The sequence below is a fragment of the Lynx canadensis genome, chromosome F1 (assembly GCF_007474595.2).
Source record: "Lynx canadensis isolate LIC74 chromosome F1, mLynCan4.pri.v2, whole genome shotgun sequence".
NCBI lineage: Eukaryota > Metazoa > Chordata > Mammalia > Carnivora > Felidae > Lynx > Lynx canadensis.
The window spans coordinates 846,565-860,621 of NC_044319.2; the positions used below are offsets into that span (position 1 = coordinate 846,565).

A 14,057-nucleotide genomic window follows, 5' to 3' on the forward strand; every position below is an offset into this window, starting at 1 on the left:
CCACCAGCCAGGGGACCTCCTGACACGGGGAGGGGACCTCCTGGCACAGGGAGGGGACCATCTGACACGGGGAGGGCACCGTCAGCCGTCGGCTTGGAACCCCCCATCCCCACCAGCCAGGGGACCTCCTGACACGGGGAGGGGACCTCCTGGCACGGGGAGGGGACCATCTGACACGGGAGGGCACCGTCAGCCATCGGCTTGGAACCCCCCATCCCCACCAGCCAGGGGACCATCTGACATGGGGAGGGGACCGTCAGCCGTCGGCTTGGAACCCCCGGTCCCCACCAGCCAGGGGACCATCTGACATGGGGAGGGGACCGTCAGCCGTCGGCTTGGAACCCCCGGTCCCCACCAGCCAGGGGACCATCTGACATGGGGAGGGCACCGTCAGCCGTCGGCTTGGAACCCCCGGTCCCCACCAGCCAGGGGACCATCTGACATGGGGAGGGCACCGTCAGCCGTCGGCTTGGAACCCCCGGTCCCCACCAGCCAGGGGACCATCTGACATGGGGAGGGGACTGTCAGCTGTCGGCTTGGAACCCCCGGTCCCCACCAGCCAGGGGACCATCTGACATGGGGAGGGGACTGTCAGCTGTCGGCTTGGAACCCCCGGTCCCCACCAGCCAGGGGACCATCTGACATGGGGAGAGGACTGTCAGCCGTCGGCTTGGAACCCCCCATCCCCACCAGCCAGGGGACCATCTGACATGGGGAGGGCACCGTCAGCCGTCGGCTTGGAACCCCCGGTCCCCACCAGCCAGGGGACCATCTGACACGGGGAGGGGACCGTCAGCTGTCGGCTTGGAACCCCCCGTCCCCACCAGCCAGGGGACCTCCTGACACGGGGAGGGGACCTCCTGGCACAGGGAGGGGACCATCTGACACGGGGAGGGCACCGTCAGACGTCGTCTTGGAACCCCCGGTCCCCACCAGCCAGGGGACCATCTGACACGGGGAGGGGACTGTCAGCTGTCGGCTTGGAACCCCCGGTCCCCACCAGCCAGGGGACCTCCTGACACGGGGAGGGGACCACCTGGCACGGGGAGGGGACCACCTGACCTGGGGAGGGGACCGTCAGCGTCGGCTTTGAACCCCCGGTCCCCACCAGCCAGGGGACCATCTGACATGGGGAGGGGACTGTCAGCTGTCGGCTTGGAACCCCCGGTCCCCACCAGCCAGGGGAGCATCTGACACGGGGAGGGGACCGTCAGCGTCGGCTTGGAACCCCCGGTCCCCACCAGCCAGGGGACCTCCTGACACGGGGAGGCGACCACCTGGCACGGGGAGGGGACCCTCACCCCAAGCCCGCCCACTCCTCGCCCGAGGCTGCAGGCCGCGCAGCTCTGAGCTCCCCTCTGACAGACGGGACGCGGGGTTAAATCGTGCTTTTCTTTGAACGTCATCTTCCTTTCTGTAGTTTCAGCCCAAGTTTCTTCTCGACAGGAGAGGTGGGAACGGGCTGTGTGACCGCCGTCCCTCCCAGGAGAGGCCGTGGCCGCGACCGGCCCCGATGAGGCTGGACGGCGGGGGCAGGCAGGTCCTCGTCCCCTCCCTCTCCTTGCCGGCAGCGGCTTCTCGTCTCGGTCGGCCGCCAGCGGCCGCGCACCCGCGTTCTCCTGCGGGCCCCGCTTCCCGCAGGGGCCGACAGGCGCCGCCGAGCGCCCGCGCGGCACAGCTCACCCGAGGTCTCGCGCCGTGGCGCCACCGGGCGGCGTGAGAGCCCGCCTTCCGCGTAGGCAGCCGGGAGGCGGCGGGGCGGGGCCAACGGAGCGGGCGGGGCCGTCGGGGGCGGAGCCCAAAGGGCGGGACCAATGGGGCCGACGGGGCGAGGCCGACGGGGCGGGGCCAGAGGGAGGACCGCGGGGCCCCGCCCCGGCCTCTGTCTCGGCCGCTCCGCCCGCCGCCGGCTGACAAGAGCCGGGAGCCGCCGCCGCCGCCGCCTCACAGGAGCCGGGCCGGAAGCGAGAGCCGGAGCGGGGCCCGCCAGCCGCCGCCATGGGGAACCGCGTCGCGCGAGAGGATTTCGAGTGGGTCTACACTGACCAGCCCCACGCCAGCCGGCGCCAGGAGATCCTGGGTGAGGCCCGGCCCGCGCCCCGTTATGTGCGCGCGGCCTCCCGCCGCCGGGGCGCGCTCTGAGCTCGGCCTGCGCTCGCCGGCGCCCGTGGCCCGTTAAGGGCCCGGAGGGAGGGGTCCCTGCGGGGGAGGGGGTTCCGATGTGGAGCGGCCCCGGCGGCGGGGGACTGGGAGGGAGGGGTCCCGGCGGTCGGCGCGGGGAGGCCCGGCTGCGGCCCCGGTGGCGGCACGGGCGTGGAGCGGCCCCGGCGGGCGGTTCGGCGGCTCGGAGACCCTCCCCCCACGGCCCCCGGGGCGCTGCCGCGGGCGTGCGCGGAGCAGGGCGTAGTCCGGGGCGGGGGCGCGGGGAGGACGGACGCCCGGAGGAGCGCCGGCCGGTCCCCGCCGCAGACTCGGGGCCCTTCCCCGCCGGCGAGCTAGGCCCCGCTCGGCCCTGCGGGCGGAGGGCGCGCGCAGCGGATGGAGGCTTCTCGCGGTCCGCAGGGCCCCCCCTCCCCGGAGGCCCCAGATGCTGGGCCCGGGCAGCGTGCTGCGTGGGCCACAGACGTGCCCCGGGGTAGGGCCTCGCAGTAACGAGGTGGCTGTTACCCCATGTTAAAGATGAGGAGTAGGTAAAGGGCGAGAGAGCCGTTCCAGGGGGAGTTCTGATCGCCGTCACGTTGCCTCCAAGGCAGGTGCTTTTAACTTCTTGGAAAAAATCAGAAAACTGATGGGTGCTGAGTGGAATAGGAGTAGTACTTAACTGGTTTTTATTTTTTGTCTCAGCACCAATTTGCCCAGTGAAAAGGGAGAGCAAGCTTTTTTTTTGCTGGGGTGTCTAAAGTTAGAAGTTTCACGCTTGTTTGCAAATAGGAGTTAGTAGGTCCACTTAAAATGCATTTAAAAAAAATCGAATCAGTAAAGTGGTAGCTTGAACCTATACAGTTGCGTGTTTTCTTTCTTTTTTTTTTTTAAGTTTATTTACTATGAAAGAGAGAGCGACGAACTGAGATCATGACCCGAGCGGAAACCAAGAGTCTGATGCTCAGCCGACTGAGCCACCGGGTGCCCTTGGATGTGTGCTTTTTAATTTTTAATTAAATTTTTAATTTTTAATTAAAGCAAATATGATGCAAATCACTTAGACGAAGAGATAGCATAATGATACTTTTTACTTATGACTTATCAACGTGCTACACAAGAATAAGCTGGTATCCACCTTGTAAAAACCCAATGCCTCAATACTGGAAGTTAGCCATCTATTTGATATTCAGAAAATCAAGGAAGTGGAAAGGTGCTTATTGATGCTTATCTCGGCAATGAGCCTTTTCCCACATACTTAACATCACTGAACCATTTCACTTGGAGAGTGACAAATGTCATTGATAAATGTCTCCGTGAAAGTATAATCTTCAGCATGGGTGCAAATACTGCTCAATGTCCCATTTCAGGAGCGGAGATGGGAATAACCTCAGGAAAGGTAACACTTAAACGACAAGACATGTGTGTGAAAGTGTTGTGTTTCGGGGGCAGAAAAGCAGTGCCTGTGTTCATCGGTCTCTCTCACTCCTCGGCTCTGGGCAACCCCTAATCTACTTTCTGTCTCTCCAGATGTACCTATTCTGGACATTTCTTAAAAGCGAATTCATACAGTCCTTGGTCTCTTGTGGCTGGCCTCTTTCCCTTAGCCTGACGTTCATCCATATTGTAGCATGTCAGCGTTTTATTGCTTTTAGCGGCCAAGTAGTACTCCATCGTACGGATGGATGGTCCACATTTCACTTGTGCGTTCGCCAGCTGGTAGACCGTGGGGCTGTTTTCACCTTTTGACACCGACGAATAATGCTGCGGTGAACACTCACAGGCAAGTTATCAGATGGATGTGTTTTCACTCCTCTTGGGTAGCTGGCCAGGAGTGGAATTGCCGGGTCATTGGTAGCTCTGTGTGTAGCATTTCGAGGGAAGGGCCAGAGCCTTCCAAACCAGCTGTACTATTTGACATGGTCCCCAGCAACGCGCGTGGGTTCCAGTTTCTTCACGTCCTTGCCATTGCCTGACTTTCGACACAGACCTTCTAGCATGTGTGAAATGGTAGCTCATTTTGGCTTCATAGTGACTAATAATGTTGAGCACCTTTTGTGTGCTTATTGGCCATTTGTATATCTGCTTTGGGGAAAACTCTGTTCGGACTCTCTGCCCATTTTAAATTGGGTAACGAATGGTAAGAGCTTTACGAGTTCATCCTGTATTCTAGGTTCAAGTCACTTATGAGATAGGTGATTTGCAAACATTTCCTCCCATCCTGTGGGTTCGCTTTCTTGATGGTATATAGTTTTCCTATATTGAGGTCTGTGATCTGTTTTGAGGTAATTTTTGTGTATGGTGTGAGGAAGGGGTCCAACTCCATCCTTTTGCATGTGGATAATCAGCTGTTGCAGCACCATTTGTTGAGAAAGCTCTTTCCCGGTTTACTCATATTGGTACCATCGTGGCACAGACTTTACAGACTAAAGTAAGCTTTTCAAGAATTTGGTACAGAATCACTTGGGACAACTTGATTTGTCCTAGAGAACAATGCATAGGAGTTTCATCATTTTATTTTTTATTTTAAATGTTCGCTTAGAGAGCGTGAGCAGGGGAGGGGCAGGAAGAGAGGGAGAATTCCAAGCAGGCTCTGCCCTGTCAGCGCAGAGCAGGGACATGGGACTGGGGACGTGGGGTGGGGTGGGGTGTTGTCAGGAGATCATGACCTGAGCTGAAATCAAGAGTCAGAGGCCTAAATGACTGAGCCCCCCACATGCCCCTCCTGATTTTAGAATACCTATAAAATGCGTATCGCCTTCTATGCTGTGGCAGATGTGTCCATTGAATCCTTATATAAGGTGAAAATACCGGAGCTCTGTCTAAACAGAAGTACATATTTTAGTATCAGTGAGTTACTGCTTATCCACCAATTAACTGAACAGTTGTTCTCCTGTGGTGGAAATTGCTCCCCAAATGCTCCTATTTTAACGAATGACTGAACAACTTTTCATTCATATGAGGAAAATTGGTTTTAAACTAATTCACGTCTAGGCCTGTAGGGTTACTTTTTTTGGTCTCTTGCCTACAACCTGATTAACATTTGATGAAATGAACTAAATCAACAAAGATTAGAGGGAGTGGAGAGAGAGAAGTGGGAGTTACTCGCCGGGGGTTAGCGCCACCCCCATGTCTCATATATAAAACTGGATGAAATTGCTTCCTGCCTTGTAGTTTAAGCTTTGGTTGAGTTCGTCATGTCACATGTAGGGAAAAGAGGGTGAAGCTGCACTTTTCTCTTCCGTATCTTTTCAAAAATATTCTGAATGACCCGTCTCCAGAGAAAGGGCCTTTGGGGCGCCTGGGGGGGCTCTGTCGGTTAAGCGTCCTGACTTCGGCTCAGGTCACAATCTCATGGTTCGTGGGTTCGAGCCCCACGTCGGGCTCTGTGCTGACAGCTCGGAGACTGGAGCCTGCTTCGGATTCTGTGTCTCCCTCTCTCTCTCTCTCTCTGCGCCTCCCCCGCTCATGCTCCGTTTCTCTCTCTCTCTCTCTCTCAAAAATAAATATTAAGGAAAAAAAAAGTAAAAAGTCCTTTGTCCTTATGCCATCCTGGGTCAAACCTACTCAGCAGCACATAAAACCAAAGGTTCATCATGCCTGGGCTTCCCTCCACAGGCAGGCCGTGAGACCAGAGAAGAGTCAGCATTTGCCCTTGGGGGACACGTGCTGAGATGCAGAGTTTTTGCTATTGGCCTTTTTCCTCCTGCTTGGATATTTGTGCATGTGCTCAACAGAGAGAATAAGAACCCAGCAAATTAGCAGTTGTAACACAGAAATGAGCCCTTAGGAAAGTGGCATTGTAAATCAGCAGAATCCTTTCTGTATTATCCTGATGACTGTAAGAAGCCTACGCTGGCAAAAATATTAGAAATCTAAATGTCTACAAATAGGGAAGTGGGTAGAAGTTAAAACTGGCAACCAGAAGTGATTTAGTCACTGTAAAGGAAATTATGAAATCTCAGCACATACTGTCTGTAATATAGTATTTATATGTGCAAATAGATTGCATATGCATGATATATAAGTATATACATGTATTGTCATAAGTGTATAATACATTCTGTCAGACACTAGGATAGATTTCTCAGACTATGATCACAACTTTGTAAAACTTATAAATTTTATATACAAAGAATTACTAGGGGTGAAAAGGGAATCGGATACCATGAAATCTTTACTCATGTGTGACTTTCTTTCTGTTAGCATGGAGACTCTAGATTTTGAGGCTAATTTTTACTGCATAAATTCTCAATTTGTGGCAACGTGGTACTTAGTACCTTTACTATGAGAACATACCCCTCCCTCTGATAGAGGGCATTTAATGATTTGGAGAAAAAAAATTAATTCATGGGTTAATTTAACGGCGTGGGCTTAATTAGAATTACAGAACTATTATGTACTCTACTCAGTTCCTGATTGATTGTTTTTTCTTCACAGCAAAGTATCCAGAGATAAAGTCCTTGATGAAACCCGATCCCAACTTGATCTGGATTATAGTGCTGATGGTTCTCACTCAGCTGGTTGCGTTTTACTTGGTGAAGGACCTGGATTGGAAGTGGGTCCTGTTCTGGGCGTACGCCTTCGGCAGCTGCATTAACCATTCCATGACCCTGGCTATCCATGAGGTCTCCCACAACAGCGCCTTCGGCAACAACCGAGCTCTGTGGAATCGTTGGTTCGGAATATTTGCTAATCTTCCCATTGGTGTGCCATACTCCGTTTCCTTTAAGAGGTATCACATGGACCATCATCGCTACCTTGGGGGTGATGGCATCGATGTGGACATTCCCACCGATTTCGAAGGCTGGTTTTTCTGTACCACTTTCAGAAAGTTCGTGTGGGTTATCCTTCAGCCTCTCTTTTATGCTTTTCGACCTCTGTTCATCAACCCCAAACCGATTTCTTACCTGGAAGTGATTAATACTGTGATCCAGATCACCTTCGACATTATAGTTTACTACGTTTTTGGAATTAGATCTTTAGTCTACATGTTGGCAGCATCCTTACTCGGTCTAGGTTTGCATCCGATTTCTGGACATTTTATAGCTGAACATTACATGTTCTTAAAGGGACATGAAACTTACTCGTATTATGGGCCTCTGAATCTACTCACCTTCAACGTGGGTTACCACAACGAACACCATGACTTCCCCAACGTTCCCGGGAAAAACCTCCCACTGGTAAGTAAAGGATTTGAAACATTCTAATTTCTGATGGTCATATGACCAAAATCAGTTGTAACTTGCCCATTTTATTTTTTTATTTTATTATTACTTTTTTTTAACGTTTATAAGAAAGAGAGAATGAGCAGGGGAGGGGCAGAGAGAGAGGGAGACACGGAACCCCAAGCAGGCTCCAGGCTCCGAACTGTCAGCACAGAGCCCAACGCAGGGCTCGAACTCAAACGATGAGATTGTGACTTGAGGCGAAATCAGACACTTAACTGACTGAGCCACCCAGGTGCCCGTAACTTGCCCGTTTTAAAAGGAATCTAGTGTATTTTGTCCACCTGAGTTGCTCATCAAAGCAGACAACAAGTAGAGATCCCGAGTCCGCCCCCCCAGTGTTACAGGGTTTCCTCTCCGAATCCCTAAGTCTGGGGGTGGCCCTTGGGGGTTAGGAGCTAAGGGTCTGCCAGCTTGCAAAGTATATCCGAGATCGAGCAGTGCCTATGCAAAGGGAGCCGGAGTTGACGTTGCTTTATCACTGTTAGATCGATGGGCTCAGCTAAGATTTATGTGCAGGCTTGTTGGGAAATACACACGTCCTATGGAATTGGCCTGCACGGTCTGTGAACGATCCATTCCAGAGCTGCAAACGTCCCGCGGGCAGGGACTGTCTGTCTCCCTGCCCGTCGGACTTGCGTGTGTTGTTTGTGGAGCACACGAAGGAACACGCTTGGATTTCCCTGTAGGTTTTTAAATGCTGACTGATGACAGACACACATCACATGAACACTAAATGGGGACAAATCATTGTGGACTGGATTTGTGCTTGAGGAAGGAAAAATCCAGAGAGAGGACTTTGGGTCCGTGGGGAGGCTTTCAACCTATACCGTGTAATAGCTAATACCGTGCGGATACTCACTTTCTTGAGTGTGAACATGGTATCATGGCTTTGTGGGAGAAGGTCTTTGTTCTTGGGGAATACTGAGGTGGAACGTGAGGGTAGGTTGTCACAGAATGTCTGCAACTTACTCTCAAAAGGCTCAGCAAAGAAAGCAAATTACGTGGTGTGAATCTGTGCAGAGAGAGAGACTCACGGTTTCCGTTGGGGGGCCTGGGGAAAGGGCACGTGTCTGTTTTACTCTTCTCTCAACTTTTCTCTAAGCTTCACGTTTTTCAAAATAAAATGGAAACCACACAGCTGAAGACAACTTTGAAAGCATCTTAATGTGACACTGGCACAGCTCCTTTGTGTCTTTCTGGCCGAGTACAGGCCCGAAGACAGCGTGCGGCCTGTGTTCACTTCTGCCCTGAGGAAGTGGACTTTTTACTTACTTTAAAAAAATTTTTTAATGTTTATTTATTTTTGAGAGAGAAAGAGAGCGTGAGCAGTGGTGAAACAGAGAGAGAGGGAGCCACAGAATCCGAAGCAGGCTCCAGGCTCTGAGCTGTCAGCACAGAGCCCGAGGTGGGGCTCCAACTCAGGAACTGTGAGATCATGACCTGAGCCGAAGTCGGACGCTTAACCGACTGAGCCACCCAGGCGCCCCTTTACTTACTTTTTAAAGAGGCTATAAAGGTGGTTGCCCTTTGGACAAAGTCATTTTTTTCAACATTAACCATACAGTTGATCCTTGAACAACACCGGGGTTGGGGTGCCAACTCCCCGCATGGCTGAAAATCCACGTGTGACTTTTGACTCCTCCCAAACGTAACTGTGAATAGCCCTCCTGTTGACCGGAAGCCTTACGGATGACGTAAACAGTCGTAAACAGTCTGTCAACACATGTTTTGTATGTTACAGTGTTGCGTACTGTGTCCTTGCAGTAAGGTAAGCTGGAGAAAGGAAAATGTTCAGAAAATCATAAGGAAGAGAAGACACATTTACAGGACTGCACCGTGTATCTGGAAAACACCTCTGTGTGTTAAGTGGACCTGCGCGGTTCACACCGTGTTGTTCGAGGGTCAGCGGTACTTGAACTCACAAGTTTCCTGAATAGCCCCCAGCACACTTGGCTCGGTTCAGGTTCACTTGACGTAAGGCCCAGGGCTCTGTAGTGTCCTCTTGGTTCCCGCTCGGTGCATGCGGTCTTAGTCCTTAGCTCCTTACACGTGTCCGCGTCCTCAGTGCTGTGGTCGCCTTCCGTCTCCTGCCCTTCCTGTCCAGTGCGTATCAGGGAGCATTCTGCTTCCTCCGCGAATAGCTGGTATTTACCAAGTAGTGACAATGCATGTAACTAGCATGTTGTTAACCGGTGTGCGTGACGAGGTTTCTTTTGAACACTTTATTGAGCTGTAACTCACATACACAGCTCACCTATTGAAAATACACAGTTCAGAGCGTGATGGGAAAGAGTCCATAATCCTCGAGGGTCAAGTGTATTTTGGTGTTGAAATGCAAACTGCCTTGTGTTAGAATTCCCGAAGCTGCTGCCTTTCCCGAAGTGTTGGCTTTCCGGAGGGCGGAAGGTCTGGTGGTTTCTCCGTGTCTGTGTTGGGCATCCGTCTGTCCCGTTCGATTGCACTCGGTCAGCGCTCACTACCCGCGTTGCTGTGTGTTTGCTCTCGTAGGTGAGGAAGATAGCGGCTGAGTACTATGACAGCCTCCCTCACTACACCTCCTGGGTCAAAGTCCTGTACGACTTTGTGATGGATGATACAGTGAGCCCCTACTCGAGAATGAAGAGGCACCAGAAAGGCAAGGCAGCACTGGAGTAAGTGTCACTACGGCCGAAGGAAGGTCCTCTGTGAAACTTCACCACAGCTGAAAAGTGGCGTTTCTGCATTATTCATCCAGGACCGCGATGTTGAGAAGCCCCTCTTACGGTGTCTGCACGTGACCCCCGCGCCACCAGGAGCTTACCTGGCTGTCAACAGCCGGCCCGCCTGGCCGCCTTCAGCTGCGCTCACAGGAGACGTGTGTGCTGCGTCATTGTGGGGGAAGTTTTCCCTGGTGTCTGAGGTTTTGTAAGCATATCATAAAAAAGCTTTAAAAAAAGCTCTTTCTAGTATGTTATTTTCACTATAAAGTTGTACTTTATTAAAACAGCTAATAAACTGAGCTATTAATCACGGTAGCGTTTGTGACATTTTCATACTTGACTGTCCTCATCTAATACGGTACTGGGGTGAGTCTACTTCAGAATGTCACTGCCCTCCAAAAAGAACGATCCGGACACCTCTTTCCCTGTAAGCCGAATTTTTAATTTCTCCTATTGTACACGGAACTTACATCACACTGCTGAAACTCGTAGCCTGTTCCCAAAGAAGGTGCCGCGTTTAATCACATCCAACATTTCACTTCCTTTTTCAGACGCACAGACTCAAATTAGGAGCAGCTGAGCTGAGGTTTCATGTCATCTCACTGCAGCGGAAGCGGGCTGCGATCTGGTGGCAGGGAGCGGCTTCCGGCAGCCGGCATCCCGGGTGTCAGGCTCGCAGCCCTGCGTCCCCGGACGGTCACGTGGGTGAATTTAGTGTAATGCGGTACAGTATTTAAAGATAATACGCGGGATCAAAAAGTCAAGGAGGTCTCCAACACAGCCCTCAGGTAGCCGTACTGTGAGATGTGACGACATTCCTCTAACGTCATGACCGCCCCGCTCAGGGTGAAAACAGAAGCCTTGGCCTCCGAAGGGCCAGCAAACCTGCTTGACAGACCTCGTCTCACCCCCACAGGACTTTGCTTTCCCCTCCTGGCCCTCCCGCCTGGGAAAATCCCCGGTCCCCGAACTACTGCTTACAGAACCATCGCGTGAACAGTGAGCAGCGTTCAGAGCACTGACGCGATGACAGACGACACCATCTGTGCAGCACGCCCCGGACTCGATGCGTTGAGTCTGCTGTGTCCTCTCCTGCTGTCCTTGCCTGTGGGACGCAGCCACGCAGGCTGATGGCCCCCTAATCCCCCCCCCCCCCCACCCCCGTCAGGCGGCTCTGCCTTCTCCGAGCCCCGTCACTACACAAGTACACGCCCAGTTGGTCACCCTCAATATACTTGGTGCACACGCTTAACCCTTCCCCAGGCCTGCGGCTGGCGGTCCCGTCACCTGTCCTCACCTGGGTGGTGGGTCTCCTAACCCAGCAGCCCCTTTTCTGTCCCCAGCAGTGACTTTTCCCAAGAGAGGCCTCTGACTCGGGGGGCCGGGCCTGGCGCCTGGGGAGCTCCAGGGTGGGGCGTGTGAAATCCTCCCGTGGCTTTGCACAACTCCCTTCTGCCCACATTTCCTTTCCCCTTCCGGTCCGCTTGGCTCACCTCAGAAGTCACGCCAGCCCTCGTGGCCTGTCCCCACTCCCCAGCAGTCCAGCGCCGCTCTTGGACTCCCCGAATGATTCACGGCCCCGCGTTCTGCTTATACATGTGTGGTTTGTGTCCCCGTGAGGCGGTAGCTCCCGGGGGGCAGGAAAGATCTTTACTGTCATCTGCCAGACCCAGCAGGGTGCACGCTTGGCTCTGAGGTGGGCTCGTAGTAGATGGAGAGCAACTTACGGAGATGGTCCTTGAACAAAGCCAAAGGTGGAGGGCGTGTGGGGTTCCGAAGACAGCGACCCTACCGCCCGCGGAGCCTGCATCCGGCCTCCTTGGGTTCATCCTTCCGCGACGCACACAGAGACGGCTTGGCAGCGCTGAAACTGGCCCGAGGCCGCCCTGGGCGAGTGGCAGGGGCGGCTTATCTGCTGAGCCCGGCTCAGGAACACACAAGAACGAGTTCCTTCCAGGGCCTGGGCGAGCACTTCCTACGTGCCTGCGGTCAGGCTGTATCTCTGGGGTTTAAACTTTTAACCATCCCAACTCTGGCGTTTTAGAGTTTGGCTTTTTATCGAACGTGTCGCAGCAGGGGTTAGTCAAAAAGCCCAAAGCCCAAGCTGCCGCCGGACTTCTCAGATTCTTCCTCTTGTGTCCACTTTCTCCTGGGGGGAGGGTGGCACTGGGGGGGGGGGGGTGGCACCGGGGGGAGGTCAGGGCAGCTTCCCCAGCCCCTCCGCTGCCCGTGAGGCCCCCGATGTGGATGCCGGCCGGCGCCTCTGCAGACGAGCCTGCCACAGAGGTTCAGTATTTACGCCGGCATCGCTCTCCCCTAAGTGACGTGCCCGTCGTGCACAGGAAGGGGACCGAGGAGACGCGGGCGGCGTGCACACGGCTGCCGGGCGTGGTGAGCGCCAGATGAGGCGAGGGCCTCACCCCGGCGCACCCGAGCGCCTAAGCAGAAGCTGAGGAAAGGGCCGGCCTAAAATGCCACTCTGGAACATCAGCGTGTAAACTCAGAGCAAAAATGCATTTCCTTATTCAGTCTACAGGCACTGCGTCAGGCAGTGAGGACGCGGCCAGAACCCGGTCCCAAATTAAAGAGCTGATGCTCTGGGGCGAGGACTGCGCGTGCAATCAGAGGTCCCCCCTGAAACAGGGGGGTCCCGTGCGGCTACAGCCGAGGGGGGGGCACACAGCCGCCTGCAGGCCACTGCGTACCTCGTGCTGGGCTAGCACGGAGGGAGCCCACACTTTCTCAGGAAGAAACGTGGGGCCCGAGAGACTGGCCCGAGGGTGTGTGCGGAGCGGCCGGGCCGCGGCCGGGGCGCCTGTCGCACTGGCCCTGCCGGCTGGGAGGCTGCGCGTCGGATGAGGAAATGCGTTCTCTCTTGTCTTGCCGGGGCGTCTTCCAGGAGCCTTAGTCATGTGGAATGAAGAGGGATGGGCCGGCAGGCCCGGAAACGCCACCCCAGAAGCCCGAGACCCTGGAGCGGCAGCAGCCGGTGGGGAGGCCGGGGGGGGGGACACAGGGCGGGAGCCACGCGGGGCGGAGGCGAGTGCCACCTCCCGGGCAGCCCCAGGTGGGAGAAGGGCAGGCCGTGCAGGTTGCTTCGGGCCGGTGCCCTTCGGCTGGAAAGTCGTCGACGCGGTTGAGAACACGGAATGAGGAGCAGGGGGGAAGAGGGCGGCTTCGTGGCTTTGTGGTCGCCAGGTCCGGCCCGCCGTGGCCGACGGCCCAGGAGGGCCCGGCGGAGGGAGGCTCTCCCCCACACCGACACACGCAAGCCTCGGGGCGGTTGGGAAGGCAGCTCAGGCGGGCGTGGCTCAGCAAGGGGTTGGGACCCTGTCCGAGACGTGTCGTCTGTCACGGGGCTGCGTGGGGGTGCGACACACCCCTTCTTGGCCTGGGACGCACACCTGGCATTTTCTCCCAAAAGGCAGGATGCACAGACACACAAAGAGCGTGTTCACAGCCCACGTCCTTGTGTCGGTGGCCCCGGCGAAAAGAAGAGGATGGGGGCTTGTGGGAAAGGCCTGGAGGAATTGCAGCGCCCCCCCGTGGGGCTCCGGATCCTCGCAGACCAGCAGTTTGCTGATCCAGAACGGCCCCTAATCCACACCCCCGAGGCCGCTGGACGGGCCGTCGGGGGGGGCGGGAGCGACCCTGAGTGAACGGCCCCTTGTCAAAACCGAACAGGGCCGGCAGGAGCCCGGGGTGGGGGGGGGTGGTTTAGGCCTCGAGTTTCCCTCCCACTTAGCGGCGGTGTCCCAGCCCCAAGCACACACCCACCGTCCGCCTTCGTCTGCGGTGGCTGTTGTCTTGACCGGCGCATCGTGTCCCCTCGCCGGCTGGGGCTGTCAGGGCGCTGACGGGAAGAGGGCCCCCGGCCCCATGCCCCTTGCGGCCCCCCCCCCCCCCCCCGGTGTCTGGGCCGCCCACAGCCAGGTTCCCCGGTCAGGAGCCCGGTGCTTCTCCTCAGCCGAGGGGGCTCCCCGCTGCG

The 14,057-nt window shown here is 55.5% G+C and overlaps 1 protein-coding gene and 1 long non-coding RNA gene across 3 annotated transcripts; one reads left to right on the plus strand and one right to left on the minus strand.

The window, feature by feature from the left end:
- The first annotated feature begins 1,895 nt into the window (after positions 1-1,895).
- On the plus strand, positions 1,896-10,382 carry DEGS1 (delta 4-desaturase, sphingolipid 1). 2 transcript variants are annotated; one of them, XM_030303204.1, is made up of 5 exons: positions 2,002-2,080; positions 3,795-3,922; positions 6,580-7,322; positions 9,879-10,021; positions 10,105-10,382. In XM_030303204.1, exons 3-5 carry the CDS (start codon positions 6,606-6,608, stop codon positions 10,145-10,147), a joined length of 903 nt encoding a protein of 300 aa, XP_030159064.1. In that variant the 5' UTR covers positions 2,002-2,080; positions 3,795-3,922; positions 6,580-6,605; the 3' UTR covers positions 10,148-10,382. The 2 variants fall into 2 exon arrangements, with proteins under 2 accessions (XP_030159063.1, XP_030159064.1); XM_030303203.1 differs by lacking the exon at positions 3,795-3,922 and having other exon boundaries at positions 1,896-2,080.
- Positions 10,069-12,484, minus strand: LOC115505555. Its single transcript, XR_003966055.1, has 2 exons — positions 11,051-12,484; positions 10,069-10,750 (listed from the first exon to the last, which is right to left on the minus strand). It is a non-coding gene; the product is annotated as an uncharacterized LOC115505555 (long non-coding RNA).
- Positions 12,485-14,057: the final 1,573 nt, after the last annotated feature.